This window comes from Ptychodera flava, chromosome 21, assembly GCF_041260155.1.
Source record: "Ptychodera flava strain L36383 chromosome 21, AS_Pfla_20210202, whole genome shotgun sequence".
Classification (NCBI taxonomy): domain Eukaryota; kingdom Metazoa; phylum Hemichordata; class Enteropneusta; family Ptychoderidae; genus Ptychodera; species Ptychodera flava.
The window spans coordinates 2,130,595-2,145,612 of record NC_091948.1 but is presented as its reverse complement, the minus strand read 5'-3'; the positions used below and the strand labels follow the sequence as shown (position 1 = coordinate 2,145,612).

Genomic DNA, 15,018 nt, shown 5'->3' with positions numbered 1-15,018 from the left:
TGTCAAATTCTACCAATTATTTTCCTAGACACTTTACAAAAGGCAATGCTTTGTGTAAAATATATTTTATTTGGTACAAGGACATGTCAAAATATGAGTTAGACTTTTAACAGACAAAATATTGGGGTTGAATGACTGTTACTTGCATGTTTTGAAGGGTACCGTGAAGGCAGAGTATTACCGATTCGCATATGTTTTTGTAAATGTGTCGTCTTGTAAGTCATCTGCTGAGCTTACTTCTTACCATAACCTAACTTATGGGCTGCAATTAGAAAGACAATTTATTGGCTTTAAAATGACATATTGCAATATACAATATCTTCTATAGTTTTCATGAATGAGACCAAAACTTACCCCATACCTCAAAGTTTTATGTCGTAAATTACTGTCAAAACTAATCTTAAATTCTACCAATTATTTACCTAGACATTATACAAAAGGCAATGCTTTGTATCAATTGTTTTATTTGATACAGGTACATGTTAGAAACTTGAAATAAACTTTTAACACAAAAATATCCGGATGCTGTAGCTGTAACAGTTATATTTTGAATGGTACTGCAAAATCACAGTATTGCCAACTCGCATACATTTTCGTTAAACCTGTCTTCTTTAAGTCGTCTACTGAGCTTATTTTTATTATAACGTGGCAAGTTGGGCATCATTAGAAAGTTAATTTACTCTTCTTTAAAATGATATATTGCAATATGCAATATCTTGTACAGTTTTCATGAAATAGCACCACAACTTACCCACACCCCAAAGTTTTATGTTCCAAATTACAGTCAAAACTCATCTCAATTCTGCCAACTATTTACCGGGACATAATACAAAGGGCAATAATTGTATTAAATTTAGTTTATTTGCTACAGGTTCATGTTAGAAACTTGAAACGAACTTTTAACAGAAAAAATATTGTGATGCTGTAGCTGTAACAGTAATATTTTGAAGGGTACCACAAAATCATGGTATTGCCAACTCGCATACATTTTTGTTTAACCTGTCTTATTGTAAGTCATCTGCTGAGCTTTTTTTTAAACATAAGTTGGCTATTGGGATATCATTAAAAAGGTTTTTTTCCTTTGATATAACATATTGTTATATACAATATCTTCTTTAGTGTTCAGGAAATAAGACCAAAACTTACCTCATACCCCTAAGTTTATATTGCAAATTACTGTCACTACTGATTTCAAATTCTACCAAGCTTTTACCTAGACATATTACAAAAGACAGTGATTTGTATGAAATTTGTTTTATTTGCTACATAGACATGTCACAAATATGAGATAGACTTTTAACAGACAAAATACTGGGATTGAATGGTTGCTGCTGTCATGTTTTGAAGGGTACCGTAAAGTCACAGTCTTGCCCTCTCGTATGTGTTTTTGTTAAATGTGTTATCTTGTAAGTCATCTGATGAGCTTACTTTTTACTCTAACCTATCTTATGGGCTATCATTGGAAAGACAATTTTTGCCAGAAAGCGACCGACATATTGTAATATGCAATATCTTCAATAGTTTTCATGAAATAGGACCAACACTTACCCATATCCCAAATTCGCAAACTGCAAAGTTTAGAACAGATGTAGTTTGCAAATCAAACTAAGGGCTGGGGTGATGAATGTTTGCTATTTCATTACAACTTAAGATGGTATTACAATATTACAATGCATATTACAATATGTCAGTCGCTTTCTGGCAAAAAATTATATCAAAGGAAAAAAAACTTTTAATGATACCCGAATAGCCAACTTATGTTAAAAAATAAGCTCAGCAGATGACTTACAATAAGACAGGTTAAACAAAAATGTATGCGAGTTGGCAATACCATGATTTTGTGGTACCCTTCAAAATTTACTGTTACAGCTACAGCATCACAATATTTTTTCTGTTAAAAGTTCGTTTCAAGTTTCTAACATGAACCTGTACCAAATAAACTAAATTTAATACAAATTATTGCCCTTTGTATTATGTTCCGGTAAATAGTTGGCAGAATTTGAGATGAGTTTTGACTGTAATTTGGAACATAAAACTTTAGGGTGTGGGGTAAGTTGTGGTGCTATTTCATGAAAACTGTAAAAGATATTGCATATTGCAATATATCATTTTAAAGAAGAGTAAATTAACTTTCTAATGATGCCCAACTTGCCACGTTATAATAAAAAATAAGCTCAGTAGACGACTTAAAGAAGACAGGTTTAACGAAAATGTATGCGAGTTGACAATACTGTGATTATGCAGTACCATTCAAAATATGACTGTTACAGCTACAGCATCCCGATATTTTTTGTGTTAAAAGTTTATTTCAAGTTTCTAACATGTACCTGTAGCAAATAACACAAAGTTAATACACAGCATTACCCTTTGTATTATGTCTAGGTAAATAATTGGTAGAATTTAGATTAGTTTTGACAGTAATTTGCAACATAAACTTTGGGGTATGGGGTAAATTATGGCCCTATTTCATAAAAACTATAGAAGATATTGCATATTGCTATATAACATTATCAAGAAGAATACATCACCTTTCTAATGATACCCATAAGCCAGGTCATGTTAAACAGTAAGCTCAGCAGATGACGTACATGAAGACAGGTTTGACAAAAATCCATGTGGGTCACAAAATCGTGATTTTGCGGTACCCTTCAAAACATGACCGTAACAGCTATTGAGTCCCTATATTTTGTCTGTTAAAATCCTATTTCTTATTCTAGGGATCCCAAGGCTTCTGAAAAATACAGGTTTGTTATCCTGTGCGGTTGGGGGGGGGGGAGGTGCACGTAGACGCCCCCTCTAGCCCACGGCCTAATAGATTGTTAGTAATGCTTGCTGTATAAGTAAGACAAGGAGGCATACACAATTTTCCAAATACGTCTTATCAAAATTATTTCATAGAAAATATTTAAAAGTAAATTATAAAAATAGACAGTCATCAACAATCTATTTACTTTAAGGAGAAAATGGCAATATGACTATGTGTGTGCGTTTTAAAATCTTCTTTTTAAGGCTGTGCATTAGTTCATTGCATAACAATAAAATGCCCATTCACGATATACCAATGTAGCAAAACTTGCAATTTGAGTGAGCAGGGACAATAATGGATTGTAAATACCCAATTTTGACATTTATTTTCTTCTTCAGCACATTGCAATTAGTAAATAACATCCATAAATCTGTTTGATTTGCTTCATTGGGAGGAAACAATAGTTATCGTATTTTCTTCCGGTTAAAATTGCTGAATTACCAGAAAAAATCGATTTAAAGTTATCCAATTCTATGACGTCATATTTTTTTACTAAAAACTTATGCATTTTAGAAAGGCCAGTATCTAAGCTTTCTAAAACTATAAGGTATATGGCATTTCATGCCAGTTTACTTCATCAAGGAAAGAATGTTGTACCCCTACCCCTAGCTTTTGCACACCCCATACAGATACACGCAATTCAAAATTGACGCCAGAGAAGTAGTGTATAGTTAAATATCTGATGTTAACACTTTTTTTCTTGTTTAATATGTCGGAATGAATAATTTAAAACAAAAAGTTGTGAAAATTTTGCTTAATAAAAAGTAGATCACAATTGTTACATGGTATTTTGGGTAAAAAATTTCAAAATTGTCAAAAAAATTCATTTTAAAGTCGTCCTATTCTATGTACACAAATTAATTTTGCTAAAGTTGGTATTCCTCAGAAAGAGCAGTATCTGAGCTTTCCAAAAATGTAAAGTTTGTGCTATTTCATGCTAGTTTACTCAATTTAGGGGAGGATATAGTACCCCTTACCCCTACCCATTTTTCGCCATTTTTTGCGGTACATACAAATCAAAAACCAGTGCAGACAGGTAGTGCATCCCAAAATATCCAATGTTAACATCTTTTTTCTAGTTCAGCAGATCCCAAAGAACAAAAAAATACCCATGTAGTAGGTTATGGGGGGGGTGCACGGTGGGCCCCTCCAGCCCACGGACTATGGCCCTTTACCATTTGTTCTTCTTGAATAAAATCTAATGAATTGCCAAAACTCATCCAAATGTTTTGATTCACCAATCTTCAACTTTTACCTGTGTTTGTTAGCAGAAACTAGGGCTGTTGGATAACAGTGAGATCAATCAGACTGAGACCAAAACAGTTGGAATTCTGATTCATTGAATTGTTGAGTCACTTTGTAAGAAATAGACATGACGTAACCTTGAAATCAGGCTACAACAGTACAACATAGCAACTATTGCAATACTCTCCATAGCTGTAGAAGGTGATCATTTCAACACAATTTGCCATATTAGAATAAACTTGAATTCCAAATTGAAAAATGTAAGGTGTGGTTGAGAAGTTTGTAACTTTGTTCATTTTCATGTCCACAGGAAGTGATGTCACAAGTTTTTCCTGATGCTACAATCACAGCATTTGACTGTAAGTATGTAGATGATTTTATAGGCTGTAATTTTTATAGTCCCATAATTATAAATTGAAGTAAGGAGCCAAGAGAAAACATGTTATTCAAACCTCAAAGGACCTAAAGTATTTGTAATGTCAGTCTTTACGGTAATGGTCATGTTTACTTGTTTGTGTGCCAAAAATATTGACAAGGTATAGGTATTTGTGTAATGGTTAAGCTTTGAGTGTTTCAGTTTATGTATTAACCAATGTCATGTGAACAGGCAGGAAAGTTAATAGAAACAGCATCATTACCTCCACTATAGAAATCTTGATAGAAATCATTTGTCACATCATTTTATGTTCCTTATCCCTATCATCTAAACCAAAGAACTTTTTAGTATACAGGTATGTGTCCACATACCCTGCATTGTGTTTGATTCTTTCAAGTTTTGTATGATTAGGTTGAAGTCATATGAAATTTTTGCAAGATATCTTTGAACAACTTTTGCTGCATCAACCACCTGTTGCAAAAACAAAGTCATTTAATTTTAATACTATAGTAAACGTTCCTCAATATCAAAGATCATTGCTTGTACCATTTTTTTTAAGCGTACTATATGATTTCACAAATATTGGATGAATGGAAAGCTGAGAATTAAACTTCTGTGGGCATTGCTTGTTCCAACTTCTGTGGAGCATTGCTTGTTCCAACTTTGTGTTTCAGCAACTTTGATTTTGAGTCTTGTTGTTCATATCGTTGTGTTCAAAAGTGTTACATTTCTTGGACAATGTAAACATAGCAATCATTTATTGTATCATTGTCCAAAGCATAGGCTGCCACATGTAAGGTTTCTGTTGGTGTATCTAACGTTAGGATTACATTGATGTAACTTTGAACTTGAATTATAGCGCTTGATGTCAACAAAGCAGCTCATAATTCGTCCAGGTTTGTACCATTTCCGGAAGAGTAATTGTTGATTACTGTCATTTTTCATCCTTTTCTCAAATGCCTCCAATTCGATTATTGAATATTCAATTTCCAGATGAGGATGAAGATGGCGACTTCATCACAGTCAGAAGTGATGAAGAAATGGGAACAATGTTTTCTCATGTAAGTTTTGATAGTTTGTTTATTGTCATTTGTCTCCTTCTCAATGTTTGTATGTTGAAACTGAAAATGCACTTGTTGATATGATAGCTTAAAAACACTTTTTAATGTACCTATTCCTTGATACTGTGTCACCATATCTGAAAATTTCAAGCACTTGTGATCATTTTTTCAGGATATAATACTAGGATCTAAATTTTAATGTATTATTAAGTTAGGACATGCCTCTAAACTTAATAAATTATCAAATTTTCCTTTAGGAATCTTTCAATCAAACTCTGGAAAATCAAGAATAAAAATCGAGGGTCACCATGCTCATGATGCAAATTTTTGTGCCAGAGAAACAAATTACCCAACATTCACTGATATTTGAAATTCAAAATGGCTGCCATCCCCATGTTAAGTCTGGGGAAAATTAATCAAATTTTTGATTTTCACAAAACTAGAATAAAGAAAACTTTCTTTACTCAAAGACCTTGTAGCAATTGTCTGAATATTTGTCCCTGAGGCACATTCTGCCTCAATAAAAGAGAACAGCTACATGCAGCAGTACAATGTTAATGCTCATAAACATTCCCATGAATCAATACTAGCACCATTAATTCACTCTGAACATGAATCTGCAGTCGGTTGCAATGAACAGGATGTATTTTCCAGTATCCAAAGTATGATTTTTTAACTGATTAACCATGAAGTTGTTTTAATGAAAATGAAACTAAATCTTTGTTTGTTTGTCTATTTGTTTGTTCACCTCTTTGTTTCACATTTTGAAACAAGTACTTTGATCTGATAGCTGAGTATGGAAACAGTGGCATGGCAATCCAGCCATTGTGTGTCTATCCTAAAGTACCCAAGCCAGCTGGCAAAAGGAATATACACGGATTAACTGTAAGTATTTTATAAATACAATGACGTTACTAGTCAATCTTAAATACAGAATATAAAGTAAGGGATTGTTGATGAAATACTTAGGCCGATTTAGGAAGTAAAATGTGTTTGGATGGTTGCTGGGGATGAATTCACATTTCTGTATTAGCTAAGAAAAGTTGAAAGACTACTGAATATTTTTTTCTGAATAGAGTATACTTCCTAATCAATTATCAAGGACATTTTCCAGGGACCCCACAGTGGTGATCATAACTGAAAAGATATGGTTTTGCATGATATGTAGTTAGCATCAGCATCATTTGGATGATTCAGTTTGAATTCAACACAGACTGGTTGTACTTACTGCAACACATTTTACCGTTTCAAGCTATATAGAATATGTTTTTCAAATTGATAGTTGTGCAACTCTTCACATTTGTCCTGTCATCTGTCAAGTTTTCCATGTAAACTTTAAGGAATTTCAACAACTTTTATTTGTCTCTCATATTGTTTCTTTTATATTTCAGGTGAAAACTAAAGCCAGCTCTGCCCCTGCTCCACAACCCATGCAAGCCCAAGCTGTGTGAGTTTAAGTCACCTCTTTAGTCAATTCTTCACGTCTTCCACATTTATTTGGATTAATCATACTCTATCAAATATTCTGATTTAAGTAAAATGAATGTCTCTGGTCTTTGTAGATGTTGAGATCATTCCATTCCACAGAGCAGGGTTTTAAAAACTTTAAGGTACTGCCAGGTTCAACTCTCATTAAGTACATACTGCTTCATAAAATTGATTTAACATCATCACCAATATGAGATGATCATGTGTTTGTCATGTGTTTGTCATGTGTTTGTCATTTCTCTTCACCAGAAATAGACAAGAAACAGACATCAAAGATATTTTAGGAAGTGGACAGGTAAGAGACAAATTACAGAGTTCTTTAAATGGTATGAGTTTTAATGATACTGATCATGTTACTTTGAATGGAAAATCTGTTCAAGGTCTTGTTTCATTCCTTAGTCAGTGACAGTTTTCTATCCCTATCTCTGTTTACAATGGTTTGATCTTATTGTCTTGACTTGTTTGATTCAGGTTACTTACTGGGAAATGGGGAAAGGATTACTTAATAATCCAGTGTGAAAGTTGTACAGACTGGATGATGTAGGAGAACATCTTTGAAATCGCATAAGAAGGATTGTCTTTCTTGTATCATTTGTGATGAAATACGATGTTTTCCTTTGAGAAGAATAAATTCCTGATTCTTATAAGTAAACCGATCAGCATGGTTGTTTTTCACTTGTCTAAGTGTTAGGTAATCTTGATGCAAGTTTGAAATTACAGTTTGAAAGCAAGTAGTTAAAAAGCTTTTCATCCTGCAGGGGTGTGATACATCTCATCTGGCCTCAGAAAACAGTGAAAGCTATGTGCAATACAATGCAGTAATAGTTGAAATTAATTGTGTGAATTGTGCATACATTAAAGTAGTAGAATGGACTGATCATATTTGTACATGATATTTCATTTTAAGTTTGAAATTTCCATTGTTTTGTCCTCAGATCTCTCCGTCCGATATCCAATATTTAGAAGTACTTGGCAATGGCCATAGTGGAACAGTGTACAAGTAAGTAGACTGCCATCACACAATATCTGTTACATGTATTGCATGCAATAGTTCTGCCTTGCTGGTCAATGTATGAATTGAGAACACACCTGTAGCTCCGATTTTAGGATTTCAGGGTAACCTTTGTGTTCCTTTTTCACAGACATGGATCCAACCATACCATTGCATATAATGGGTTTGTTACATTTCTGTTCACTTATGTTGGCCAGCAATTTTGGAATGAAAATTTTCTTCAAAGACAGGGGTATGCTCTCTATAAATTCTTCCCATTGCCGGAGTGCCTACAAATTAAAATTGTTATATTAATTTGAAAAAAATTCTGAACAATCTACCATAGTACACTAGAGTTTTTTATGATCTTTGTTTCATGTAAAGGTTTTCTGAAACCTTTCATAACCAAGTGCGGCACTTTGCTGTATTCAGTCTTAGGAGTATCTGCTGCTATTTCAATGATATACGCCCTCATAAGTTGGCTTTGGAAATTGTTTTGTTTTACCATGACTCCTGATTTCTTTCTGGTTCATTCTAAAAAATCTCATTAGTGTCCATAGAATTAAATCATGCAAAATTAACTTGTTTGTTCAGCAAATAACAAGAATGCTTTCTTTTTTATAGTGGTGATACACGGGGGAAAAAAGATATATTTTGACGTTATTGCACTTTAGTTCTTGTGATACATTTTTAGCTCCCATAGCCATATGTATATATGGCAATGGAATCTATTCTTATAGGCTAGGGAAATGTCTGTATGTCTGTATGTCTGTATGTCTGTCCGTCAACATCAAAAACTCCAAAACCGCTGTACATTTCATCTTGATATTTGGTGTGTACATGGATGATGGGCTGTAGATGAGATTTTGTTCAAATGAAGTTGTCATTGCCAAAAATATGCAAATTAAGTGAAAAAATGTAAAAACAGTCAAAATTGAAAAACTCAATAACCACTGAGCAGATTACATGAAAAATTAGCATGTAAGTACTTTGGGCTGACATGAAATGATTGTGCACATCTTGGGTCAGTATCTTGGACTTGCTATTTTTCATGAATTTTTTTGTAATTTTCTCCCATTTTTGGTCAAAAAATCTCCTGCTCTGAAACCACAAGTCCGATTGATTTGAAACTTGGTATGGAAGTGCATAGGAGTGACCTTTCCCAAATTTGGGCAAATCGTGGTGAAATTTGCATATTTTTAGTTTACACGTCCATAGACTCCCATGTATAAGGCAGATCTCCATAGACTCCCATGTATAAGGCCACGAAAAATAAAAATTTAGTTTCTCATCGTATTCATATTGCGAAAAGGATGCAGTGACACAATTTTTAGTCCCCACGGATGAAGTCCAGTGAGCTTATAGATTGGGTCATGTCCGTCTGTTCAGTCCATCCGTGAGTCCATCCGTTCACGCAGATATCTCGGATATTTTGACAAAATGTCATGTGACCTTGATGACCTTTGATCTAAAATATACATATTTGTCCATAACTCAGTAACCACAAGTGCTACCACCCTTCATATATGGTATGATGGGACAGCTTATGACGCCACATATTGTACCTCATTAATTATGCACATATCTAATTTTGAGCGAGCCAATAGAGCTAGAGGTCTGATTTTCGGTAGGGATAACTTAGCAAAACAATTTTTTGACAAAATGTCACGTGACCTCGGTGACCTTTGACCTCAAATATACATATTTTTCCATAACTCGGTAACCACAAGTGCTACACCCTTCATGTTTGGTATGATTGGACACCTTATGACGCCACATACTGTACCTCAATAATTATGGACGCCACATACTGTACCTCAATAATTATGCGCATATCTCATTCTGAGCGAGCCAATAGAGCTGGATGTCTGATTTTTGGTATATAGGGATAACTATAGGAGAGAAATTTTTTGACCAATGTCATGTGACCTCGATGACCTTTTACCTAAATATATGTTTATGTCAATAAATAAGTAACCACAAGTGCTATGTCCTTTGTATTAAGTAGGATGGGAGACCTTATGACAACACACGCTTTACCTCATTAATTATGTACACATCTAATTCTGGGCAAGCGAATAGAGCTAGAGATCTGATTTTTTGGCATATAGGGATTAATTAGCAATATAATTTTTTTTCCAAAATGTCATGTGACCTCGATGACCTTTGACCTTGATTATACATATATATGCATATTTCAGTAACCACAAGTTCTATACCCTCCAATTTTGATAGGATATTAGACCTTAAGATGTCACATCTTGTACCTCATTTATAATGCGCATATGTATTTCTTGGCTGGCCAATACTGCTAGAGGTCTGATCTTTTTTTCCCGATTTAGAACCATAACTTAGACATGCCTCATGTGTTTCAAATTGGGAACAACAACATAGACCTATGTGCCCATAGATCTCAACATATACACTCCAGTGATACTTCTTAATGACCACATTTTCCTGCCCCATCAAGACTAATACTCCTATTACAAGTGGGGACTATGTCATTGTAAATGACTTGTTGAGTTAATGGTTGTATCACAGTATTCGATATATCTAATTCTGTATTTTTTCCATTTTATATTCTGAATAATTACATTAAACATATTTCACTGTCTCCAGTACATTTCATTTAAGTATTTTCACTTCATGCACTTTATCCCTTTCACACATGTTCAAATATCTGACCAGAGAACAAGACTAAATAGTCCAGGATGGGAGCTACAGTGTCATTGACGCATTTTTAATGTTTCCTAAATGATTGCAAACTGATGAGCCAATCACTGTCAGAGCTCTCCTCAAACCTGTTTTGACACAAAACAAATAACTACATGAGATGATCAGGTTTTTGTTAATGCAAGAAATGACAACATCAAAGTGTTTTCATTCAGTACCTGAATGCATTAGATGAATATATCTGAGAAGTCAGCTGACAAATGGTGGTAACTTCTAAAAAAATATGAAAGTAAAAAAAAAATATGACAACATATTACAAGGTTATTCTCTTTCAATTTATTCAAGTGTACATTTACATGCTTGTTTACCCATGTATAGAATTCTAACGATACTGGATGACACTGTACAACATTTGTCATGATATTCATCAGTTGTTCATTTCTCACTCTCTCTCTCTCAGGACTCTCCATTCACCGACCAATAAAATCATGGCAGTCAAAGTAAGTCAAACTCTGTCATTTTCTTTAAAAAAACAACCATTTGAAGCAGTTCATCGATTATTTGTTGCAGATTAATATACAAATGTTTGTACACCACAGCACAAAGTAAGATGTGTATTATATCATATGATTGCATCGTCTACAGTGAACAACACACCAGAGTATCATTCATTTTCTTCAAGGGACAAATTTATTGTCACGGTTTTGTCTTTGTTGTAAATAACCTTTTCAAATTCTACCCTTAATTTTAACAAGAATGCACCTTTGGGATCGATGTAACAAACTCTCAAATTTTTACAATACTTTACAAGTCTACTGCTTGTTGGAGCTCATTTATAAGCTCTTCTAGTGAATCAAGTTTTCACCAACTTATTTTTGTTAAAATTGAACATTTTATTTTTCCCCATTGAGTTATCTGAGGGATGACATCGTTTGACTTTCAAATATTGGTAAATTTAAGGTATTTTGTTTCCAAAATTTACACTGTCATCAACAATTTTTATTTTTGATTTTGAAAGAGAAGTGTTGAAAGTTTCCTTGAGGAAAATTTGAGCAAAAGTGTAAGACTTTCAATTTTGAGGTGCATGCATATTACGTTTACCTTTAACGACATTGATTATGCATAACACGAATGACAAATTCAACTTCATTATACAGTGTATGTGAAGGTTTGTAGTTTTGCCGAGCATCCATAAGTCAATGAACATAAATTTCTGTTGGCTACTAGCAATTACATTATCCCTGTATTCACCTATTCAGTCTGTAAGCTAAGCTGAAGCTGTGTTTTATCAAGCACTGTCAATATATTTCAAAGTTGTGACCAATATAACTGAATTCTGAAATAAATTGTCCAAACAAGTGACTTGAAACGAGCATTCGTATTTCTGACTATAAAATGAAATGTACAGATTTCAAGCCAGTGAGTCTTTATAACTGTTTGGAGAATATTGTTTGTTTTTCAAGTCCTGATTGATCCACTTTGAAGTCCCCCTTTTCCATGTTCTCTATCCATGGCATAGATTTCCAATGAGTGCATGATATTAATTCAAACTCAATATCATAAGACTCGCCTTCATCACATTTGCTTTTTTAACATTTCAAAAATAATCAATAAATTTCCATCCCTGGAAGGAATTACAATTTTGGCCAGTAGGATTTTCACTGCCAATTTAGAACCTGTCACTTTCAGTTTTGCAGTTGGTTTGTGTGCGGTAGACCCAGCATATGTAAAATAGGTTTTGGACGGTAATTTCTTTGAACCAGAGTAACTGAGCTAATATGTCATGTCTGTGCATGAAAATCAAAAGCACTCTCTGAGACCATTGGTAAATTATGGTATTTTCTGATTAATTCAAAGACATTTCCCACAAGGCTCATATCTTGATACTGACAGTCTTGTGTTAACGATAACTCATAAACGTATGTATTTATGACATCAGGGAAACTTCTTTATGATTTGAAGGCTCTGTCTTTCCCTGTTATAAAGTTTAAAATGCAAAAATACTGCAGAACAGGGAATTTGATTAAAACAAAGTGCCAAGTCATCCAAACTTCCTGGTTGGCTATTAGCATTGATAATTTAATTATGTCAGCAAAATTAGATCATTGGAATTCGGCAACAATTGCACAAACAGTAACCTTGATTAGCAAATACTTTGTCGCTAATGATAAACTCACGGGACAGGATAAAGATGCCATTCATTTAGTCTCAGTTTCAGAAATCATTCCACTCAACTTGACACCAATAATTGCCAAGAGTATTAAGAGCAATTAAAACATCACACACAACAGAGTGTTAAACTTCACAACAATCTTATCTGAGAATTAAGTGCAATTAAAACATCACACACAACAGAGTGTTAAACTTCACAACAATCTTATCTGAGATCAAATGTCTCATTGACAGGTCATTCCACTTGACATCACTCCAGAAATACAGAAGAGGATTTTGTCAGAACTGCAGATTCTCTATAAGGTAAAAACTCATGACTTTTTAGTATCAAATTTATCATATATGGTTTTTCCCTAAATTTTCCACTTTGTTGTTGTTGGTTTTAAAATATATTCTCTACAACAAACTGTAAAGTAAATGTTTTTATAGAAACAAAGATATTCACAAGATTAGCGTTAAACAGAAGCAGGCTAATTTCAGTGATTGTTGGAACAAAAAGTTAATTAAGCATATTATCTCAGGTAGATAATCCTCTTTGAGTGGGATATCAAAGGCAGTGTTAAAGCAGGCATAATGAATAGGTGCATTGTTTCTTCAGCATGTCAATAGAGAATAAACAGAGGAAGTTGTTTTCCAGGCAAATGTTCATTGAAAATAAATTCATTTGAGTCAATTTCATCCTGTTTTCATGCCACTATGTGCTTCAAAAGAGAATTCTAAAAAGAGAAAAAATATACAACAAAAGAACACATCTTTCAAAAGAAATGTGCGACAGTAGGACATCAAATGAAAAAAACAAAACAGAATCACAGCAGGTATGGAAAGAATCATTCTATGACATGAAAACAATTGAATGATTTTTGTCTTGTTGAAATATTGTGCTTTCCAAGGGATGATCATGTCGAGTTGAAATGTTTTCATGACAACACAATACAGAAATTACTGCAAATCGCAGTGGCTAGGATGTGTTAAAGTTTCCCTGATTGTAACAAATATCAGACTCACTTCCAGCTTGGAGCAGCCATCAAATAAAAATTCACAACCTGGCTGATATACACTGTATGTGAATTGTACACTGGCACTCACACATGATATCAACACGCATTAAACATGACCTGCAACTCATAAACCACAATTAGCGTGCAGTGAAGGTAGTGAAAGGGCGATTTTTCTGATAGCTGCCACTCTCAGCCAAGTTCAATGTGACTGATAATTATGGCAATTTTGAATACACTTGAAAATATCCTGATTTGTTGTAATTTCTGTAGTGTAACAGTAAATTCTTGAATTTGTATATCTTGTTGTGTATATTAACAGAAAACAATATACCAATTTGGGAAAAGTTCAAACATCAATCAAGAGTTTATTCAACATAAGCTTAATTATATAACAAGTTCACAAAGTCCACTAAATTGACAACAGTACTCTCAGCAAAGAATCAAAGTACAGAATAGATCATAAAATGAACACTTATTCTCAACTGGTTTCAAGAACATCACAAGAACCTTTATAGTGGAAATCCTTTACTTCTGACAACTTTGATGAGTGTAAACCATCTTGTTTTCCACAATATTCTTTCAAAGTGTCCAACTGCCAAGAAGTTTATACAAAGCGTCTTTTCGGCTGCTTACTTTTTATGCAAATATTTCTATGTGAAACAGCGCCGAGTTGAAAGATTGTGCGTTACAAATAGCACTGACAATACAATGACAGGTAGTGTCACACCTATAGCTATACACATATTACAGTTTATACAAGTTGAAAAGATGACAAGGAGTCAAATCTGGCTTTTCACAAATGAACATTCACCTCTATGTCTGTCTGAATAATTTAAAGTACTGGAAACTCACCAATGTGTGCTGCAAGCATTGTATGAGGATGATTGGACAATATGGATGCAGAATGAAAATTGACTATCAGTGCAGCCCTGTAAATACAATGCACACAGGTCCCTGTTCTGAATCAGCGATTTAATAAACAAGTAATTTCATATCAAGGTAAAGCCAGTTCTCAGGCTCAGCTCCCAGAGTTTTGCTTTTCAAATGTGAATTTGTGTAACAACCTGTCTCCTCAGAGAAAAGGTTTAGTGGCCAGATCTATTCAACTTTCTGTTAAACACCTGTGATTGGTTTAGCCCTTTGTCGCTTTTAGGTTGTAGTTGAAAACTGTGAACATGGAACAGGATGATGCAAGTAGCCTCTCAGTA

General features: G+C 34.0%; 1 protein-coding gene across 2 annotated transcripts in view; it reads left to right on the top strand.

The window, feature by feature from the left end:
- Positions 1 to 15,018, top strand: part of LOC139121072 (dual specificity mitogen-activated protein kinase kinase 5-like) — a 61,595-nt gene that overhangs the window by 5,481 nt on the left and 41,096 nt on the right. For both annotated transcript variants that reach the window (XM_070685692.1, XM_070685691.1), the window contains exons 2-9: positions 4,362 to 4,410; positions 5,421 to 5,488; positions 6,263 to 6,373; positions 6,880 to 6,935; positions 7,226 to 7,271; positions 7,912 to 7,976; positions 11,101 to 11,140; positions 13,047 to 13,115. In XM_070685692.1, coding sequence (XP_070541793.1) covers positions 4,362 to 4,410; positions 5,421 to 5,488; positions 6,263 to 6,373; positions 6,880 to 6,935; positions 7,226 to 7,271; positions 7,912 to 7,976; positions 11,101 to 11,140; positions 13,047 to 13,115 — 504 coding nt within the window. The remainder of the gene's footprint in view (positions 1 to 4,361; positions 4,411 to 5,420; positions 5,489 to 6,262; positions 6,374 to 6,879; positions 6,936 to 7,225; positions 7,272 to 7,911; positions 7,977 to 11,100; positions 11,141 to 13,046; positions 13,116 to 15,018) is intronic.